This window comes from Saccostrea echinata, unplaced genomic scaffold (genome assembly GCF_033153115.1).
Source record: "Saccostrea echinata isolate AGI-Se365-2 ecotype Australia unplaced genomic scaffold, CSIRO_AGI_Sech_v1 ptg000057l, whole genome shotgun sequence".
NCBI classification, from domain to species: Eukaryota; Metazoa; Mollusca; class Bivalvia; order Ostreida; family Ostreidae; genus Saccostrea; species Saccostrea echinata.
Genome location: NW_026889806.1, coordinates 8,449,767 through 8,467,133, shown reverse-complemented (window position 1 = coordinate 8,467,133; position 17,367 = coordinate 8,449,767). Strand labels below are relative to the sequence as shown.

General features: G+C 34.2%; 1 protein-coding gene across 2 annotated transcripts; it reads left to right on the top strand.

The window, feature by feature from the left end:
* The first annotated feature begins 233 nt into the window (after positions 1-233).
* LOC133174326 (calpain-15-like) lies at positions 234-17,348 on the top strand. 2 transcript variants are annotated; one of them, XR_009719121.1, is made up of 12 exons: positions 234-2,131; positions 9,070-9,278; positions 9,823-10,006; positions 10,300-10,444; positions 10,578-10,647; positions 11,084-11,209; positions 11,490-11,651; positions 12,977-13,138; positions 13,227-13,417; positions 13,908-14,062; positions 14,230-14,493; positions 14,740-17,348. XR_009719121.1 is itself a non-coding variant. In XM_061309422.1 (12 exons), the coding sequence occupies exons 1-12, from the start codon at positions 257-259 to the stop codon at positions 14,918-14,920; spliced, it is 3,639 nt and encodes a 1,212-aa protein (XP_061165406.1). In that variant the 5' UTR covers positions 234-256; the 3' UTR covers positions 14,921-17,272. The 2 variants fall into 2 exon arrangements, 1 of the variants encoding a protein (XP_061165406.1); XM_061309422.1 differs by having other exon boundaries at positions 14,230-14,408; positions 14,740-17,272.
* Positions 17,349-17,367: the final 19 nt, after the last annotated feature.

Sequence of the window (17,367 nt, the reverse complement as noted above, 5' to 3'; positions counted from 1 at the left end):
GAAAATGCCTGTTTAATATTTTGTTCATGCCTATATCTCATAATTTTATATATACATTATAATTTTTTGTGAATGTGATTTATTTTTATTTTCATCAACTGAATAAAATTTTTGCAATTTTGGATTTTTGCAAATTACATGTTTGTAGTTAGAAGTAGATGTTTAAAAAACTAAGAAAAATAATTTTGAATGTGAATTAATTATGGAATTTATTTCAGAAGATATCCATATTGGAGAGTGATGGAGTGAGGTAGGAATGCATGAACCAATGGAAGTGGACGGAAGTTGGCTGTGCAGCCAGTGTACCCTCACCAACAGCGAGCTCACCAACGTCTGCCAGGCGTGCGGGTCAGAACAGAGACCGGCTGTGTTTAACATCAAGGATACAATCGACAGAAGTAAAGGAGCGATTCCGAAAACAAAGGTCAGAAGGTCAAAGCCCTTAACTACCAGACCCTCTCCCCTTGGAGGGCCGGGAACCAGCACTCAGCAACCGATTCTTGTGGATAGCGATGAAGTGGTGGATGATGTGTGGAAATGTGGAAATTGTAACATGAAAAACTCTGGGAAGGTGGAGATCTGCATAAGTTGTAATGAGAATAAATTCAAAGAAGTCATAATGATTAACGACGATGATGAATATGTTGTTAAGTACAACCACTGTAAGCCAGATAATGATAATAAAGTAGAAACTGGTGGCTCGGACCAAAGCAAGGATAAAACAGAGGCTGTAAATGGTCAGAAAAGTGAGGAAGTTTGGCATTGTCACAGGTGTACACTAAAAAATCCAAAAGAGAACAAAAACTGTGAAGTGTGTCATTGTCCACAGGAAATTAGATTACCCACTCTGGATTCTGTGTCCGAGTTTGATGCTGCGAAGGTGGAGTACCCCACCACGAGTAAACGTGGAGAACCGGATGGGATGGAGTGTGATTTTCAGGCAGGTGGAGCCACCGCAAATTCACCGCAACCAAAAGCCAAACCTGGAGTTAACCCTAACAATAGAAAGAAACTCCACCACCCACGAGCAAAGTCAGATCCAGTGTTTATAGAAGATGGTGGAGAATGGACATGTTCTTTGTGTAGTTTTGCTTGTAACCCAAGCTGGAGCCCTAAATGTACAAAATGTCTGAAGGGCCAGATTCCAGTGGGTGTTCCTGGAGCCAACCACAGAGTTAAAACTCCAGGAGAAAAATTCCCTGCTATCAACAAACAGCATTCCCCTCTTAGGAAGGCTCATTCCTCTCCTAGACAATCACCTGACTCTGGTGATCAGGCTGAGAAAATGGACAAAAGATTCTGGGTGTGTAATCGCTGCACATTCCACAATCTTGTCACAGAGCGATCCTGTAAGATGTGCGGGGGTCGTAGATCTACGTCAGAACTTGACACAAAGAACTATTGGAGCTGCGGTAAGTGTACTCTCCATAATCCCATTAACAGCACTTTATGTGCAGCCTGTGGATTTAAAAGGGAGACTGCAAACTCTGAGCCACCAGAACACAAAAGAAAGACACCTGTGTCTGAATCGAAAGTAACTAGAACTTCTAAATCTGCTGATAAACAAGAGTCAGACAAGAAAGTTAGAGAGGATGGTGCTAAAACTTCACCTGAGAGTACGGCTACCAGTAAAACAACTAATAGCTTGGAGAACAACAAAGTTCAAGGAAAGGAGCAGGAAAAAGAAAAGACGCCAAAATCTTCACAGCAGAAGGATAAGACACCGAAGTCATGGCTGGAGAAGGATAAGACACCAAAGTCATCGCTGGAGAGGGATAAAACTCCCAAGTCATCACTGGAGAAAAATAAGGACAAAGAAAAGGGAAATAAAAGTTTAGAGAAGGAGAAATCCAGTAAAAGCTTAGAAAAAGCCAAAAACAAAAGTCTGGAGAAGAATAACAAAAGTTTGGAGAAAGATAAACTGTGGTCTTGTTCACAATGTACATACAAAAATCCACTGAAAATGGCAGACTGTCAAATGTGTGGCAGTGGCAAATCGCACAGAAAACATTTTGACCCAAATCTAATCACACTTCTCAGACAGCCAAGCTCATTGATGGAAGATATCCGAAAAATCGAGGAAAATGAGGCTCTGGAACTCTGGCAACACATCACTTTGTTCTGTAGGCAGGTAGGTGTCTGGCTAAACATGACTTTGTTCTGTAGACAGGTGTCTGGCTAAACATGACTTTGTTCTGTAGAAAGGTGTCTAGCTAAGCATGACTTTGTTCTGTAGACAGGTGTCTGGCTAAACATGACTTTGTTCTCTAGGCAGGTAGGTATCTGGCTAAACATGACTTTGTTCTGTAGACAGGTGTCTGTCTAAACATGACTTTGTTCCGTAGACAGGTGTCTGGCTAAACATGACTTTGTTCTGTAGGCAGGTGTCTAGCTAAACATGACTTTGTTCAGTAGGCAGGTTGGTATCTAGGAAAACATCATTTTGTTTTGTAGGCAGTCAAGTTTCTGGCAATACTTGACTTTATTCTGTAGACAGGTTTAATGTAAATAAAACTTCTCTTCAAGAAATTTTGACTTCATTCTGTAGGCAGTTAAGTGTCTGGCAATACTTTATTTATTCTGTAGACAGGTAATATTAGTGTCCAAATTTTACCAGATTTAGTGAGTACCAATAATTAACCTGTTTGTTTATCCACAAATGTTTAAGTTTTTACTCTGGATGAAACTATTATACTTTTAAAATTATAATAATTATGTGCTATATCTTCTTATTTCCATACAAATTCACTAAAATGACATGATAGAACTTTTATTTGAATGTGAGGAACAAGTACCCTTTGATACCCTTGTATACTGCTTAACAGTACACATGTCAAAAATTTGGCATAATTCACAATTTACATTGTTTTAAAAATTTGCTAAAATTGTATTGGCATACTTGTATTTTTTTATTGTGTTGTAGGAGTTTTGAATAATTAATGATCTAGAAATAATGTAAGTTTTAAGTATTATATAATTTCAGTGTACCAAAGTGCCACTCCAATCAAATGGTTTCATAACCAGAATACTACTCAAAAGTCTTCAAATGGTCTCCCATAACCATGATAACCAGGAAGCATGGCTTTTTTCTGAGTGTTAATTCTGGAGAATGTAATTGTATTATAGATGAATATATACCCACAGTATGAACAGATGCATTCAATATCAATGTATAAACCCTGAAAATTAATAACTTAAAAAAGGAGAGGAGTATTAAAAGTTTTGTCCCTAATTCTTGCATTTTAAAAAGAAGAAAGCTAAATAAAGTATCTAGTTGCTGACACGATAGGTTTAAAATTTGTTTAGGTTGTCGTAACAAGAACTAATTCTAAAAAACATTGTAACAATACATATGTAATACTTTACAAATCAACACACTACCATTGATCTTGTCACACTGACAGCATACAGCATTCTTAAGAAATAAATATTGCACAAAAATGGGATTTTTTAAGCCAAACACTGGGACAAATACCCTGTAGAACCGAGAACACAGACTAATTTTTGCCAGTTTAAGCAAACTTAAATCTGTAATTGAGGACCATTTAATTTGACAATTACTCTTGTTAGGGTAATGATCGCATTATTTCTGCTTCATCGAGACCAGTGTTTAAAGTCATAGGAGTGGTGCATGTTAGGAAAAAATTGTCTTGACTTTTCAGAAGAGTAATAATTAAATAACTGAAATTTCTTAATAAATTGCTCAATTTATACCTGTTGATCAAAGAAAATATGACAAATTCCCAAAGTGTTGTGATTTTTTATGCATTTGTTGATTTTTCTCCTATCTACCTTTTGTTTTTATATATAATTAACCAGAAACCAAGCATTCCTTTAGTTCATTATGATCAAAACATGTAAGACTGTTACTTACAACTTCTCGAAATTGCATTCACATATATCAGGCATATGAAGTAGCATAACCAAAAAATTACACTTACCCACATGCAGAAAATTTGGTTTGTATATGTAGCATGAAACATCACACAGAAAATCTATTGAGTGTGTCTGTTGTTGAACATGTTAAGTGTTTAAAATTACTGTAACAGAGACAGGTTTGTGCCTCTGAATGAATTTGGGCTCGAGACCTCTGGCACGTCTGTCCAGTGCTCTACCTATCGAGCTAAATAACCTACTAGCCTAAGCTTGTAGGATGCCATGTATCTTAAATTACCACATTATTAGAGATTTATATGAACTTATAGGGCAAAAAAAAGGTAGTCATCATGTTTGTTTAAATGTAACTATATATGGTGGCTACCTGAGGTGAAATTTGACCAGCTGTAGCCATTCACAAAAATCTTCTCTTTAAATATGATACAGTTATAATCTCTATTGTCCTATTATTTGTTACAAACTAAATTCACATGTAATTGATATTTCAAAGAAGTCATGTATACCCCTGGGAAAGAAGAGAAAATTTTATATGACAACCAAACATTGAACCTTTGCTTTATAAACTTCCGAAGGATTCCTAGCTTTTGACATTTATCATTTTGATATGTTGGATATTTGGATATTATACCCCTGGTAATTATTTGAACTTTAGTCATTATGCCACTTACACATAGTCATATATAAATATGGAGTCAGTATCCATATTGATTAAATGTTATATGGAAACAAAGAATTGAATTAGAGATTATACTGGAAGAAGGGGCCACTTATAACCAAGGTATTTCATACAAACATTGTCCTCTATCAAGTCTCATTGTACATTGTAGACCATTAACTCTTCTCATGAGGACAATTGTATTTTGATGTAAAACAATGTGTCATGCAGCTTTCTGTAACAAGTTCTAAAAAAGAAGAAGGTTTGCTTATGATATAGCATATAATGCACATTTAATTTTGACAGTTCACAATTTTTTGTTTTCTGTTTTGTTTTAATTGTTTTATTTTGATTGGATCCTTCAAAGTTAGCTTCAGAACTATTGCATCTCTTAGTCATGATAGTAGATCAAAAAAAGGAAAGAGGTAGATATATTTTGTGATTCTAATTTATCTTGACTCTGAACAACAAAATGACTCCAGAATTGGTCTATATACTGTATGTTTCATAGAGACAACAAAGTTTTCATCAGAAGCACATGTGCTGAGTATAATGATTACATAATTATGTACAAAAATCCAATAGAAACTCTCTGAGTATATCTATACATATGTACAATCCATTAGAAACTCTCTGAGTATATCTATACATATGTACAAAAATCCATTAGAAACTCTCTGAGTATATCTATACATATGTACAATCTAATAGAAACTCTCTGAGTATATCTTTACATATGTACAATCCATTAGAAACTCTCTGAGTATATCTATACATATGTACAATCCATTAGAAACTCTCTGAGTATATCTATACATATGTACAATCCATTAGAAACTCTCTGAGTATATCTATACATATGTACAATCCATTAGAAACTCTCTGAGTATATCCATACATATGTACAATCCAATAGAAACTCTCTGAGTATATCTATACATACAGTACAGCTCACGAGTTTTTTCCACCCCACCGTGGAAAACACACGGTGGAAAATACCCCGTGTTACACCGTGTACACGGAGTTCCACCGTGTGCGTATATTGCGATTACAACAAACACGCACCGTGTCACACCGTGGACATTACCGTTTCATGGGGGTGACCCTCCGTGTTCCACCGTGCAAGAGAATTACGGAAGAAAATGGTTTGTCTATAAAAATGATTTTAGAATTGAAATCATACATGTAGGTATGTTGGTTTAATTGCTAGAAAGAAATAGTAAATGAAAAATTATTTAATTCAATCAGCTCACTATCATACATGTAAGGTCGTAACATAACAGCGGCGTTCAGTGTAGACTTTGGTTCACTGTTGACGGTAAACATGTATATATCAATTGAATTAATTTATTTTGATTTCTGTTGAATTCATATTTCATATTCATTTGAAAACAAAAACAACTACATGTCGATTGTGCAAATTAATATATTTCTGACGTATGCTATAAGTGCGCAGGTACAAATCCAAGTACACGTACATTGTCTTTGAACTTAATAATTATTCAATGCCAAACATAGATACGGATCGATAATTTTAGTTGTTATTTTCTCTGTGAAATAATATGGTATTAAAGGTATTCACAGTAAAGGCATTTACAAATAATACCTATGATTTAGCATCATCTGATCACTACATCGTAAATAATAATAATGAAAAAAAATGTCGAGTTGGTATATTATGATATTCATATGGTATATGAATAAAGTCTTATTTTGCAGGAATAAAATAAAAAGTGTAGACCACTTATCAATGAAGATACTAAGTTGCTACATGTGAGGAAGAAAAAGTACATGTACATGCAAGGAAAAAAAAGCTAAACACGTAGCATTCACTAAAAAATCTTATTCGCAGTTTGGTAGTCGTACAATCGGCAAATTCACATGAAAATCAAGCAGTTGTATGCATCCATTGATTAAACTTGACATTAAGAGACATAAATGTAAAAAAAATCAATGTTTGAACGTTTATTTCTGTCGAATGTGTAAAGTGTCAGTATTTCTATCTGGGTATTTTTTTTTTATTACTACTTAATCTTCTACGATCAGTACGAAAAGTAAAAAAAAAAATCACTTGAACTGCCAAAGCAGCATTCTAAAAAATCTTTTACAAATTATATACTATTCACTTTTTTCATAATAATTAAAAATTATTTTGAATTCCATATTTTATAATGTTAAGATACGAGAGAGAGAGAGAGAGAGAGAGATTTTACTTTCAGGTTCATCCCTCTGTTCTTTTTTTTTCTTCTCATATACATATAATGTATCTCTCTTATTTTTTTTTAAAGAAATCATAGTTCACCTCCAGTTTTTATTAATCGAAACGAAATAGAATCGGTGCAATTTAGGTACAAGTTCAACGCATCACACATGAAATACACGTGCTCTACCTGTCAATCAAATACCGGATATCGATGAATTGCAGAAACTTCTCGTGTATGTATGGAGTTGCTCCTTGGCTAATATATTTCACACCTGTTTAGAAGAAAAATATATTGGGACATTCAGTTGCTGTGGCCCTTGGGACATTATTCACATGTTGAAACTCTAGACGAGTGTATACTATACACCTCAACTGGCTTCGAAACTTACACATGTCGGGAAGTTAATTGGAACTTGAAAAATAAACAACTATTTATTTAATTGTTTATAGAATTTTTAGTACAGCATCATATTTTTAAAAAAACAAGTTACAGTTACAAACGAATATTATTCAACTGTATCTAGATTATATAAAGTCGTTATATACTGTAACATAACTTACTGGTGAAATGAAGAAAAAAGAAATAACTCTACATGTCGTAGAAATGTCTCTCTTTCGTTGATTTTATTTATCATTAAAATGCTATTTTTGAAAAGGATTAGAATAAATCCTTAAAAAGGACAAGTAATACAATGAATAGGCATATGTAAATGTTGTTCTTTTTTTAACATGTCCGTGTAGAAATTATCCATAAAACTCATTATGGAAAGGGGGGGGGCTGTTATTACATGTAGGGAGAGCACATATACAGCATGCTTGCTTTTATTTAATGGTGCGAAAAATCTCCGCTAGATATTAGTAAAATATAAAATCTTCAATCTAGTTTTTCATATCTCCTATGCATATGCTTAGTTAGGCAGTGAACCTATTTATAATTAACACTTTTTTTTCATACACGTTATGGAAGAAAACTGTTTGGCTTTTTACATCATTGTTTAACATAGAACATATTGCAGAAATATCATTTTCATTGAATAGTATCATTGGAAATTTTTTCCATTATCGATGTCATTGACAATTGTTGAGCATAATTATAACGTTTTACATCTTATCATTTACATATTGTGATTATTCTTGGCGACAAATTTTGTGAAAAAATGTTGTGCCCATAATGCTTTGATCTGTACACAAAATGCAAGTTAAATATTAAGGTTTATATTTTACACATAATTCTAAACAATTACAAACAGACACAGATGAAAAAGTGGGGCATCTTCAATACCTGAATATCAACATTTCATATTTTCTGATGGGCTGGGCAGAGATTTACTCATTACACAGAGACTACATCGGGTCTCATATCAATATGGGTTCCATTACGGGACGGAAATTTAAGTCAATCTTTTCATAACTATTTTTTTTTTCATCTGATTCAAATTAAATTAAACAATATATTTTCTTTGTCGTATTTTGATGTAGTAATTATTTACATATACACCAGTTTCTACAGTAATTTATAATTTTAAAAAAAAGTACATCGGATAAGATAATCAATTGACAATTCCACATAGATTTCCTGAGCATAGTACAATGCAGAATATTCCTTTCTTATTTTTTTTTTTAAATTTAGATTAAGCTTTTGTTTTACAAACAAAATAATCTTTAAGAAGATATCTTCCAAATAACACAAGATTGCTGACTACATGGTAAAATTCCGTCTTTGTTAAATTCATTGACGCGTCAGTACAATATCAAAAGAAGGAAAATGCACGCTGCGCATGATATGTATTTCAATGATTTTTATTCTAAAATCTTCAATGAATTATTTTAAAGTCATTTCAAACCACTTAAGGTTGATTAGCCAGCACGGAGTTCCACGGAGCAAACGCACCGTGTCCCACCGTGTACACACCGTGTCGCACCGTGTGCCAGCTTAGCACTGAAAACAAAACATCAAAGACACCGACATTTTTCAAAGTCCACGCAAAAGCGTGGACCAAGGGTCCACCGTGGCCGGTGTTTTCCGGAAGATACTTGTGAGCTGTACTGTATGTACAATCCATTAGAAACTCTCTGAGTATATCTATACATATGTACAATCCATTAGAAACTCTCTGAGTATATCCATACATATGTACAATCCATTAGAAACTCTCTGAGTATATCTATACATATGTACAAAAATCCATTAGAAACTCTCTGAGTATATCTATACATATGTACAATCCATTAGAAACTCTCTGAGTATATCTATACATATGTACAATCCAATAGAAACTCTGAGAGTATTTCTATATTTTCATGTGTAATTCAGCACAACGACCATTTTGTGGACGATTCCTTTCCTCCCATTCCAAAGTCTGTCTTCATCAATGAGGACAAACCCTTCACAAAGACACCTATCCAATGGCTACGACCAACAGAAATCGCCACATCTCAACGAGGTGACGAGAAGGTCAAATGGGCAGTGTGTAGGACGCCTTTACCAGACGACATCTCTCAGGGACTTCTGGGAAACTGCTGGTTAGTACAGAGTCAGTGATTGGTTATTTATCCCTCAGCGACTTCTGGGAAACTGCTGTTAGTCAGGGATTGGTTGTCTGGCAGAGTTGTCAACAAGCTGTATAGTATAATATATAAATTTATAAGCAAATTACCTTTTCAAAATTTGTCCATTAAATTTTAAGGCAATTTTGCTTCTTTAAATTCCTGCATTATTTAAAGTGAAACATGGTTGTAGTAAATAATGAAGGATGGCTGAAATTGCCTCGTTACATTCATTAATTCAGTCAGTAATTTGTTATTTTTGTAAGACTGATTAAAATAAAATATATTAATTTTAATTTTCTAAAAGTTTGAATTTGTGCTATCTGTGTTCATTATAGTACAGTATACATTATGAAATTATATTACATGTATGATAACTAATTACTTGTTTTTCACTAAGATAATTATGTGTGAGTTTGCACAAACATAAGTTATTTATAAATTATCTAAAAAGGTGCTTTGTGAAGCACGAAAAAACAGCATGACATTGTGTTGATTATCAGATTTTCCATTCCTCCAGGTTTCTCAGTGCCTTAGCTGTGTTGGCGGAGCGTCCAGAACTCGTAGAGAACATCATTCTGACTAAGAACTACTGTCCACAAGGGGCCTACCAGGTCCGTCTCTGTAAGGACGGCAAATGGCAGATTGTCCTGATTGATGACCTTTTGCCCTGTGACCACCACAAACGGCTTGTCTTCTCTCAGGTCAGTGTCTGAAGAAAATTTATTTGATTGGAATTAAGTACTCAGTTTTACATGATGTTTGATTTTGTTTAAGATGTAAGGAGGACAATTTAATTTGTTATTTTAATTTTGAGGCATTATCATTATTATTTTAAAATTATTTTTAATAATTTATCTAAAAAGAATTATTTGTAACAAGCAGAATGTATCCCAGAATGTGATATGTCATTGACTTGCTCATTCTCAAATTTTCTTTCACATGACAGGTCCTTCATTTTTTGATAAATATCTAATGTTCGTTCATTTCTTTGTAGGCCAAGAGAAGACAACTGTGGGTGCCTCTGATAGAGAAAGCTATGGCCAAGTTACATGGTAGCTATGAAAGTCTGGTAGCAGGGAAGTGTATAGAGGGACTGGCTACTCTAACAGGTGCCCCTTGTGACAACATAGAACTACAGCGTAAGCCTCAAATGCCAAAAATAAAACATATTTGTTATATAAAGTAATGAATGATTTTATTTCAGAGATTTGAACAAAACACTTTTATTACCCTGCGGATGTGCTGAGTGTAATTTTGAGCTTTTCATTCCAGCTGGGCCACAGAGAGAAGACATAGATCCAAATTTAATTTGGGCCAAACTTCTTAGCTGCAGGGAGTCAGGGTAGGTGTTCTAACTTAATCTGGGCCAAACTTCTCAGCTGCAGGGAGTCAGGGTAGGTGTTCTAACTTAATTTGGGCCAAACTTCTCAGCTGCAGGGAGTCAGGGTAGGTGTTCTAACTTAATTTGGGCCAAACTTCTCAGCTGCATGGAATCAGGATAAGTGATCTACAAAGAGTTGTTTTTTTTTTAGGTTTATGGTAATTCTACTCAAAGAGCTTAAAAAGGTTTTCTCCCTTGCAAACTCCTAAAAGCTCTTCCTTGAAAACTTAAAACCAACCCTGATAGGAACTTGCACATCTGCTTTCCATTAAATTTATTACCATTTTGTCCATGGACATTCATAGAACTTTTCCCATGAGAAATTGGGAAGAGAAATATCTCCCATAAGTTTAATTGGGATACTTGCAGTACTTTGATTCTTATGATTTATTTATAGATTTCTGATGGGGGCCTCCTGTGGGGGAGGGAACATGAAGACAGAGGACAAGGTTTATGAGGAGAAAGGACTGCGACCTAGACACGCCTACTCCATTCTGGATGTCAAGGACATTGACGGAAATAGGTACAGTTTATAAGTCACCAAAAACTCTTCAGAGAAAACATATTTATAGTGATAATATGAAATAAGAATTGAAGGCTTAGAGTATGTTACTACAATGAGTAATAATAATTTTTCTTTTAGCTGTTATTTACTTGTCTACACAGAAATGTTAAAATTTGCTGACGAAATTTAATTTTGATCTGTATTTACAGTGTATGAGTTAGTTTTGTATGAAAACTCATTTTTTAGTATATATAGTTTAAGTCTTGTATTTATTCTTTTACTAATGGGTTCTCTACAGATTGTTAAGGTTACGTAACCCATGGGGGAGGTTTTCTTGGAACGGTGATTGGAGTGACAACTCGACCAAGTGGGCCAACATTAGTACCCGGGCCAAACAGGATTTGATGTTGTACGGTCACACATCAGGAGTCTTCTGGATATCACTAGAAGATGTTCTCAAGTAGGACGCAAATTTGTTTGTTTTCTAATATTTTTAGTTGTGTAGGAGTTAGAACCAGAAATCTGACATTCAGAACTTCAACATTGACTTTTTAAGGGAGCATATATAGAAATATGAAACACAGTTATCTCGAACTTGAATAGACTGAGTAAAAACTAAGAGATATCTTAGGATTTGAGATATCAGGGGTAAAAAACTTACAGAAAAAGTGGTCGGGACTTCTAAATCACTTCAACATATCCATGGTATTCAAGATATCAATGTTCGAGATACCGAAGGTCAACTGTATTAATAATTAGGAAATATAGGGTAAGTAGCACCTCATCTATCTAAGTGATGTCAGATTCAAGTCCATCAGAGTCTTAGATTTTAAATCTGTTACCAATTTCTGTGTTACATGATATATGATTTATTTAAACCTAAATATTTAATTGCATATCAGTATTATAATGCAAATTACAATGAAAAACAAACTTTTCAAATTTTCCCAGAATTTCAGTTTTCTCCATGTACTGGTAGTTCATATCACAATGAATAATTTTTCCTTGTTGAAGAGCCAAACTGTAGCTTTGAAACTTTTTTGAAAATAACTGCATGTGCTTAAAAAAAGTTAGTGAAACATTTAAATTTTGTAAACAATATCATACATGTGATATGTACCGGCTGTACGCAAAATGTACAGTTTTTCGAGCCCATTCATCGTGTACCGGCGGGACACCAAAATTCACGGAATATGAAAATTTGTACAGTATTTTGAATTTCTCGCTAAATGCCGCCATTTTCCTCTCATTCTCGCTCACGAGACTCTGGAAAACGTCACCTGTGTTTGACACTTGACCTTCTGATAATTGTGTAGTGTACACAAACCATCACGTGCGAAGGTGTGAACTGCCAATTGGGATAATTATCTTGCTATAAATCCGTATCAAATACCCCTTTAGGTAGCTTTATTTTTTAAGGGGTACTTAATTACTGTTAATGTTTCGTATACGTAACTTGATTGAAAAAAATTAAGCCAACTTCTAAAGTTGATATACATGACTTAGTATACGTGAATCTGACCCAGATCTTCGTAGGTATAAAATATACGATGTTTATTACAATGATTATGCTGGAATTTCAGAAGAATTTAAGCGATATTTTATACCATTTTTTGTACCGTTTTTTGATAGGCAGTGTACAGTTTTTTCACCCAAATTCCAGTTTTTTTATGGTTCCTGTACAGTTTTGTGGTCTTTGACTTGTCACATGTATGCAATATCTTGAAAATTTTGCAGTAAAAAGCAGCCATTAAACATTAATGATTTTATATTTCTTTCACTTAGATACTTTGACAGTGTGGACATTTGTAAGGTACGTCCTGATTGGAGGGAGACTCGTGTGGAGGGAACATTCCCAGCCAATGCCAGAGAGGTTTTCAAAATGGTCAAGTTGACTGTGTTCTACACCACAGAGGTGGAAGTGGGTGTGTTTCAGGAGGGGGTCAGGTATGTTACACTATACAGCAGAGTTTTGGTGCTGTGAGAACCATGGAGATATATTTCACTGACAGTTACATTTATTTACCCCCTACAGGAGTAATGACAACAAAAACCCAGCTGACCTTTGTGTACTGATCCTCCGGGATTCCCCTAATGGTGTCCAGGCTTTTGGACCACTAGTGGCCTGCAGTAATCGTCAGATAAAGAGCTTTGTGGGGTGTAACACAATGCTGGAACCTGGGGAATATGTGGTGCTGCCTCTGGCATTCAATTTCTGGACTTTGTGTAAGTGTATATATAAGTATTGATGACTCGTGCTACTGTAAGACTGGGCCGTTAAATGGATAAGGGGTGGAAGTCAGTTCATTTTTAAGTAAAGAGGCAGTAGTTTTGTTTGGTATGAAGTGTGAGGGTAAATGAAGATATCACACACAGAGGTAGCCTGAAATCTGAAATGCTGTCATGCTTTAAATTGTCTTCAGTTATTTTTCTAATTGACAGAATGTCATAAAATTTGTCACACATTAAGATGTTCTCCATCATTTCTGGTAAATAATTTACATCTTTCAATTAAATTTGTATTAAGCAACTTTATTATATCAGGAAAAATAAAGAAATGGCTAAGAGAACGCCCCTTTTATCCATGTCCTGAATCAGTAGAAATATTAATATGTCAAATCCATATACTTAATGGTATTTTTAGCTACGAAGCCCACTGAGCAGTATAGCTACGTGCTCTAACATGATAAACCCATGTACTTAATGGTATTTTTAGCTACGAAGCCTACAGAACGGTATAGCTACGTGCTCTCTGTCCACAGTTCTAAGGCAGTAATGGTGGAAGAAATTGAGACTCGTACCCAGAAATACGAAAACACCCTGGCTGATGCCGTAATACAGCTCGCTCTGGCCAAGGGGAAGCAAGAGGGGGTAGGTGATTTAGATTTATATATAAAGATCAAACTTAATTGAACAGATTAAAACAAACTTTAATGATTATGAACAGTTTCTTTGGCTCTATAGGAATCAAGACTCCAGATGAAATAGAAAAGCCAAGGGCATTAACACTTAATAATGGTTCACATTTCTATATTTAGGTACGAGACACTGTTTCGGTGTATTCATTGATGCATGGTTGGTCCGGCGGTCTGTTTGTGGTTGAGAATCGCTGTAGTGATCGAAGTCTCCATATGAAGTGTGACTGTGTAGATAGTTCTAATGTGGTGTCTACCCGTGGTAGTCTCACCACACTTGACTCCATCCCTCCACTACACAGGTAAGTGTGATTGTGTAGATAGTTCTAATGTGGTGTCCACTCGTGGTAGTCTCACCACACTTGACTCCATCCCTCCACTACACAGGTAAGTGTGATTGTAGAGAGTGCTTACGAGTTGACCACTTGCTTTATTCTCACCATGCTGGTATAATTTTAAACTTCTTGTTACACTCCTCTAATTTACAGTCAGATATTGATCATTGATATATTAAGGACTAGAAATAATATGAAATTTGTTTTATCATTACTTTTGTTCAGAATTATGAATGAAATGATAAATTTGATGAGTGGTATTTAAATTAAATACTTAAATTATTATTTTCTCCAACAGACAAGTGATTATGGTGCTGACTCAGCTGGAGAGAAGTGCCTCATACCATCTCTCTCGCCGCCTGATTCACCGCATGCACTGGTCACCCACAGGACTGGCTGACTGGGCAGCAGCTGGAGTAAACCACGATCCACCGCTGACACTCCACGTGGAGGGACTTCACGCTCCAAGGCCTTTATAAGGAAAATTGACATTTAATGATATCAATTCTTAAACCTTCACCAAAGAGACTCAGGCAAATTGATCTGTGTAGAGATATACATATATATCCAACATTAGTCTGTTTCTGATAATATAAACAGTGGAGTAAATTCAATATATGATTCAACATTTTTTTCTCAATCATATCTGTATATACTTTTTGGTGTAAAAAAAAATCTGATTCTCAAATTTCAAGCCATGCCATTCACTAGTGTGATAGTGACTTGTATTATGTATGGAATTTTAAATCATGAACATTCCTTAACATTCGATATGTGAATGACAGATTTTGTTGAAAGATTAAAAGATTTTTTTACAGGAAGGTTGTATGCTGTTACTCTCTACTTTTGATGAGGAATACTTTTTGGGTATTTCTAATGTTGTCTTTAAATTTCAGTATTTCATCAAAGAGCATTATTATTGGTTGTGATCATTCTATGTACTCTAAAGCTTGTACATTTATTTTTGTACTTGAACGTGTGAAGTTTTTTTTTTTATTCATGCCTGTTGACCAAGAGTTTTGTTGGAAAAGCAACCCTTGTATCTCAGTTACCATGTTTACAGTTTTTGTAATTTAATTCTGTAAGGATTTCCTTTTGTGCTTTAGGAATTACCAATAGATCTGTAAATCATGCCTGTTTAATTGAATCAGTAAGCAATTAACAACAGTTAAAAGAAACGTCTTGATGTATTTTTTTTTTAATATTTTAAATTTACGGAGAGGAACAGTTGAAAGCTGTACAAAAAGACCCAGTATATGGTTTTATTATTTGTAATAAATAATGTTTTGATGTAATGAAATTGACTTCAACTGAATGGATAAAATTTTTCTGATTGCATGCATATTTTCTTAAAGTTTTTCTAAAACTGCGGTGTTATATTCTTCTTGAAGTGTTATCATGCACAGTAAAGTTATAAGGTTATTGCTAAGCATGCAGTTTACATATACATATATACTAGTACATTGTATATAATAGAATTTTGTAATTTTGTCAGGGAGATTAAAAAACTAAGTTGTGAAAATTTTGTATATATATTTTTAACCCGCTCAAATGCATGCTTTGGTGCAGTGATATGTAGCATTTAATATCTGAACATTTATCAGTACATTTAGTGTTTGACAAGAGTGGAGATACTGTTTTTGTTTGGTTACCATGTGAATGTGTCAGTTTAATGCAATAAGTGGCATTTAATAACACCATATGACAATCCATCTACCTCCAGAATAGGTCTGAGTTTTTATGAAAACTTTATTTTAAAAAATGATGTTTTTGTGTAACATCTGGGTAAGTCAGTGTCATTAAGTGATTCTATGAGGGCATATATTGAATAGGAATCAGATTGAATTGGTTTCCTTTTTAACAAAATCATTTTGAATAACAGTTTTGATATTCCCACATAAACCAATTATTGTATATGTATTGGTTTATATCTGTACAGAAATCTGTACTCAGTGTGTGAGTTCCCTCCCCTTCAACTAAAACTGGAAACGTGTCTCCTTAAAATCCAAGATTGAGTTTAAAAGTTAGGGTTAATCATGGAAAAAGAAATGTGTACATTCCAGAATATAATTTTTTAGGCTTCAAACCCCCAAAATGGGGGTTAAATTCATTTGAGAAGAATATTTTTATCTCACAAGTATTGTAGCCTAGTGAACAAGTACATGTTGTATTACCTTTATGTCATCTTAGTTCTGATTCATTCAGTATTTTTAACTATTTACCGAATTTTCTTTATGTTTTTTGAGTAAAGGATTGCTTCAGTGATCAAATTTTATTTTTATAATTAATGTTGAGAAGCACTGTATACTTCCTAAAATCTCATATATTTTAATAGGTACAATCATATTTACAGAAAATTAACAGTACTGTGTAAAGTAAATTGTTATGCTGAAGTTAGGTCAATTGTTGATAAGCTCAGAAAACGTTGGAGTTGTAACAAATTCTGGTTGTATCAGAAATTTGTTTTGACCCTCAGAGTTTAATTTGAATTAGATTTATGTGATAACACCAGTGACACTCATTTTTATGGCATCAAGCAAAGATTGAGCATCATTTATTATTTTTTGGATTTAGTAAAAGCAGAGGTTCCAGATGGGCCTAATGATGTGTAAGATCTCGGTGGTTTTGACAGGACAATGTTTCATGGAAAATTCTAAGACTTTGAAACAAATTATTGCCAACTATTTCACACATCACTTTTCAAATGTATTGTTTTTCATATTATGTATTAAGATCTTTTGACAGAACAGTCAGTGTTCTTTAGATAAGGTTTTGTTTGATAGTGCTATCTTATAAGTTTATTTTCCTCAGACTTACATAAAAGGTTTTGTTTTTTTAGAGATGTTTTCTTGTGCAATATGTGATAGTTACATCAAGATTTTAATAAAGAAATTTATTTGTACATTTTACAGTGGTTCTAATTTTC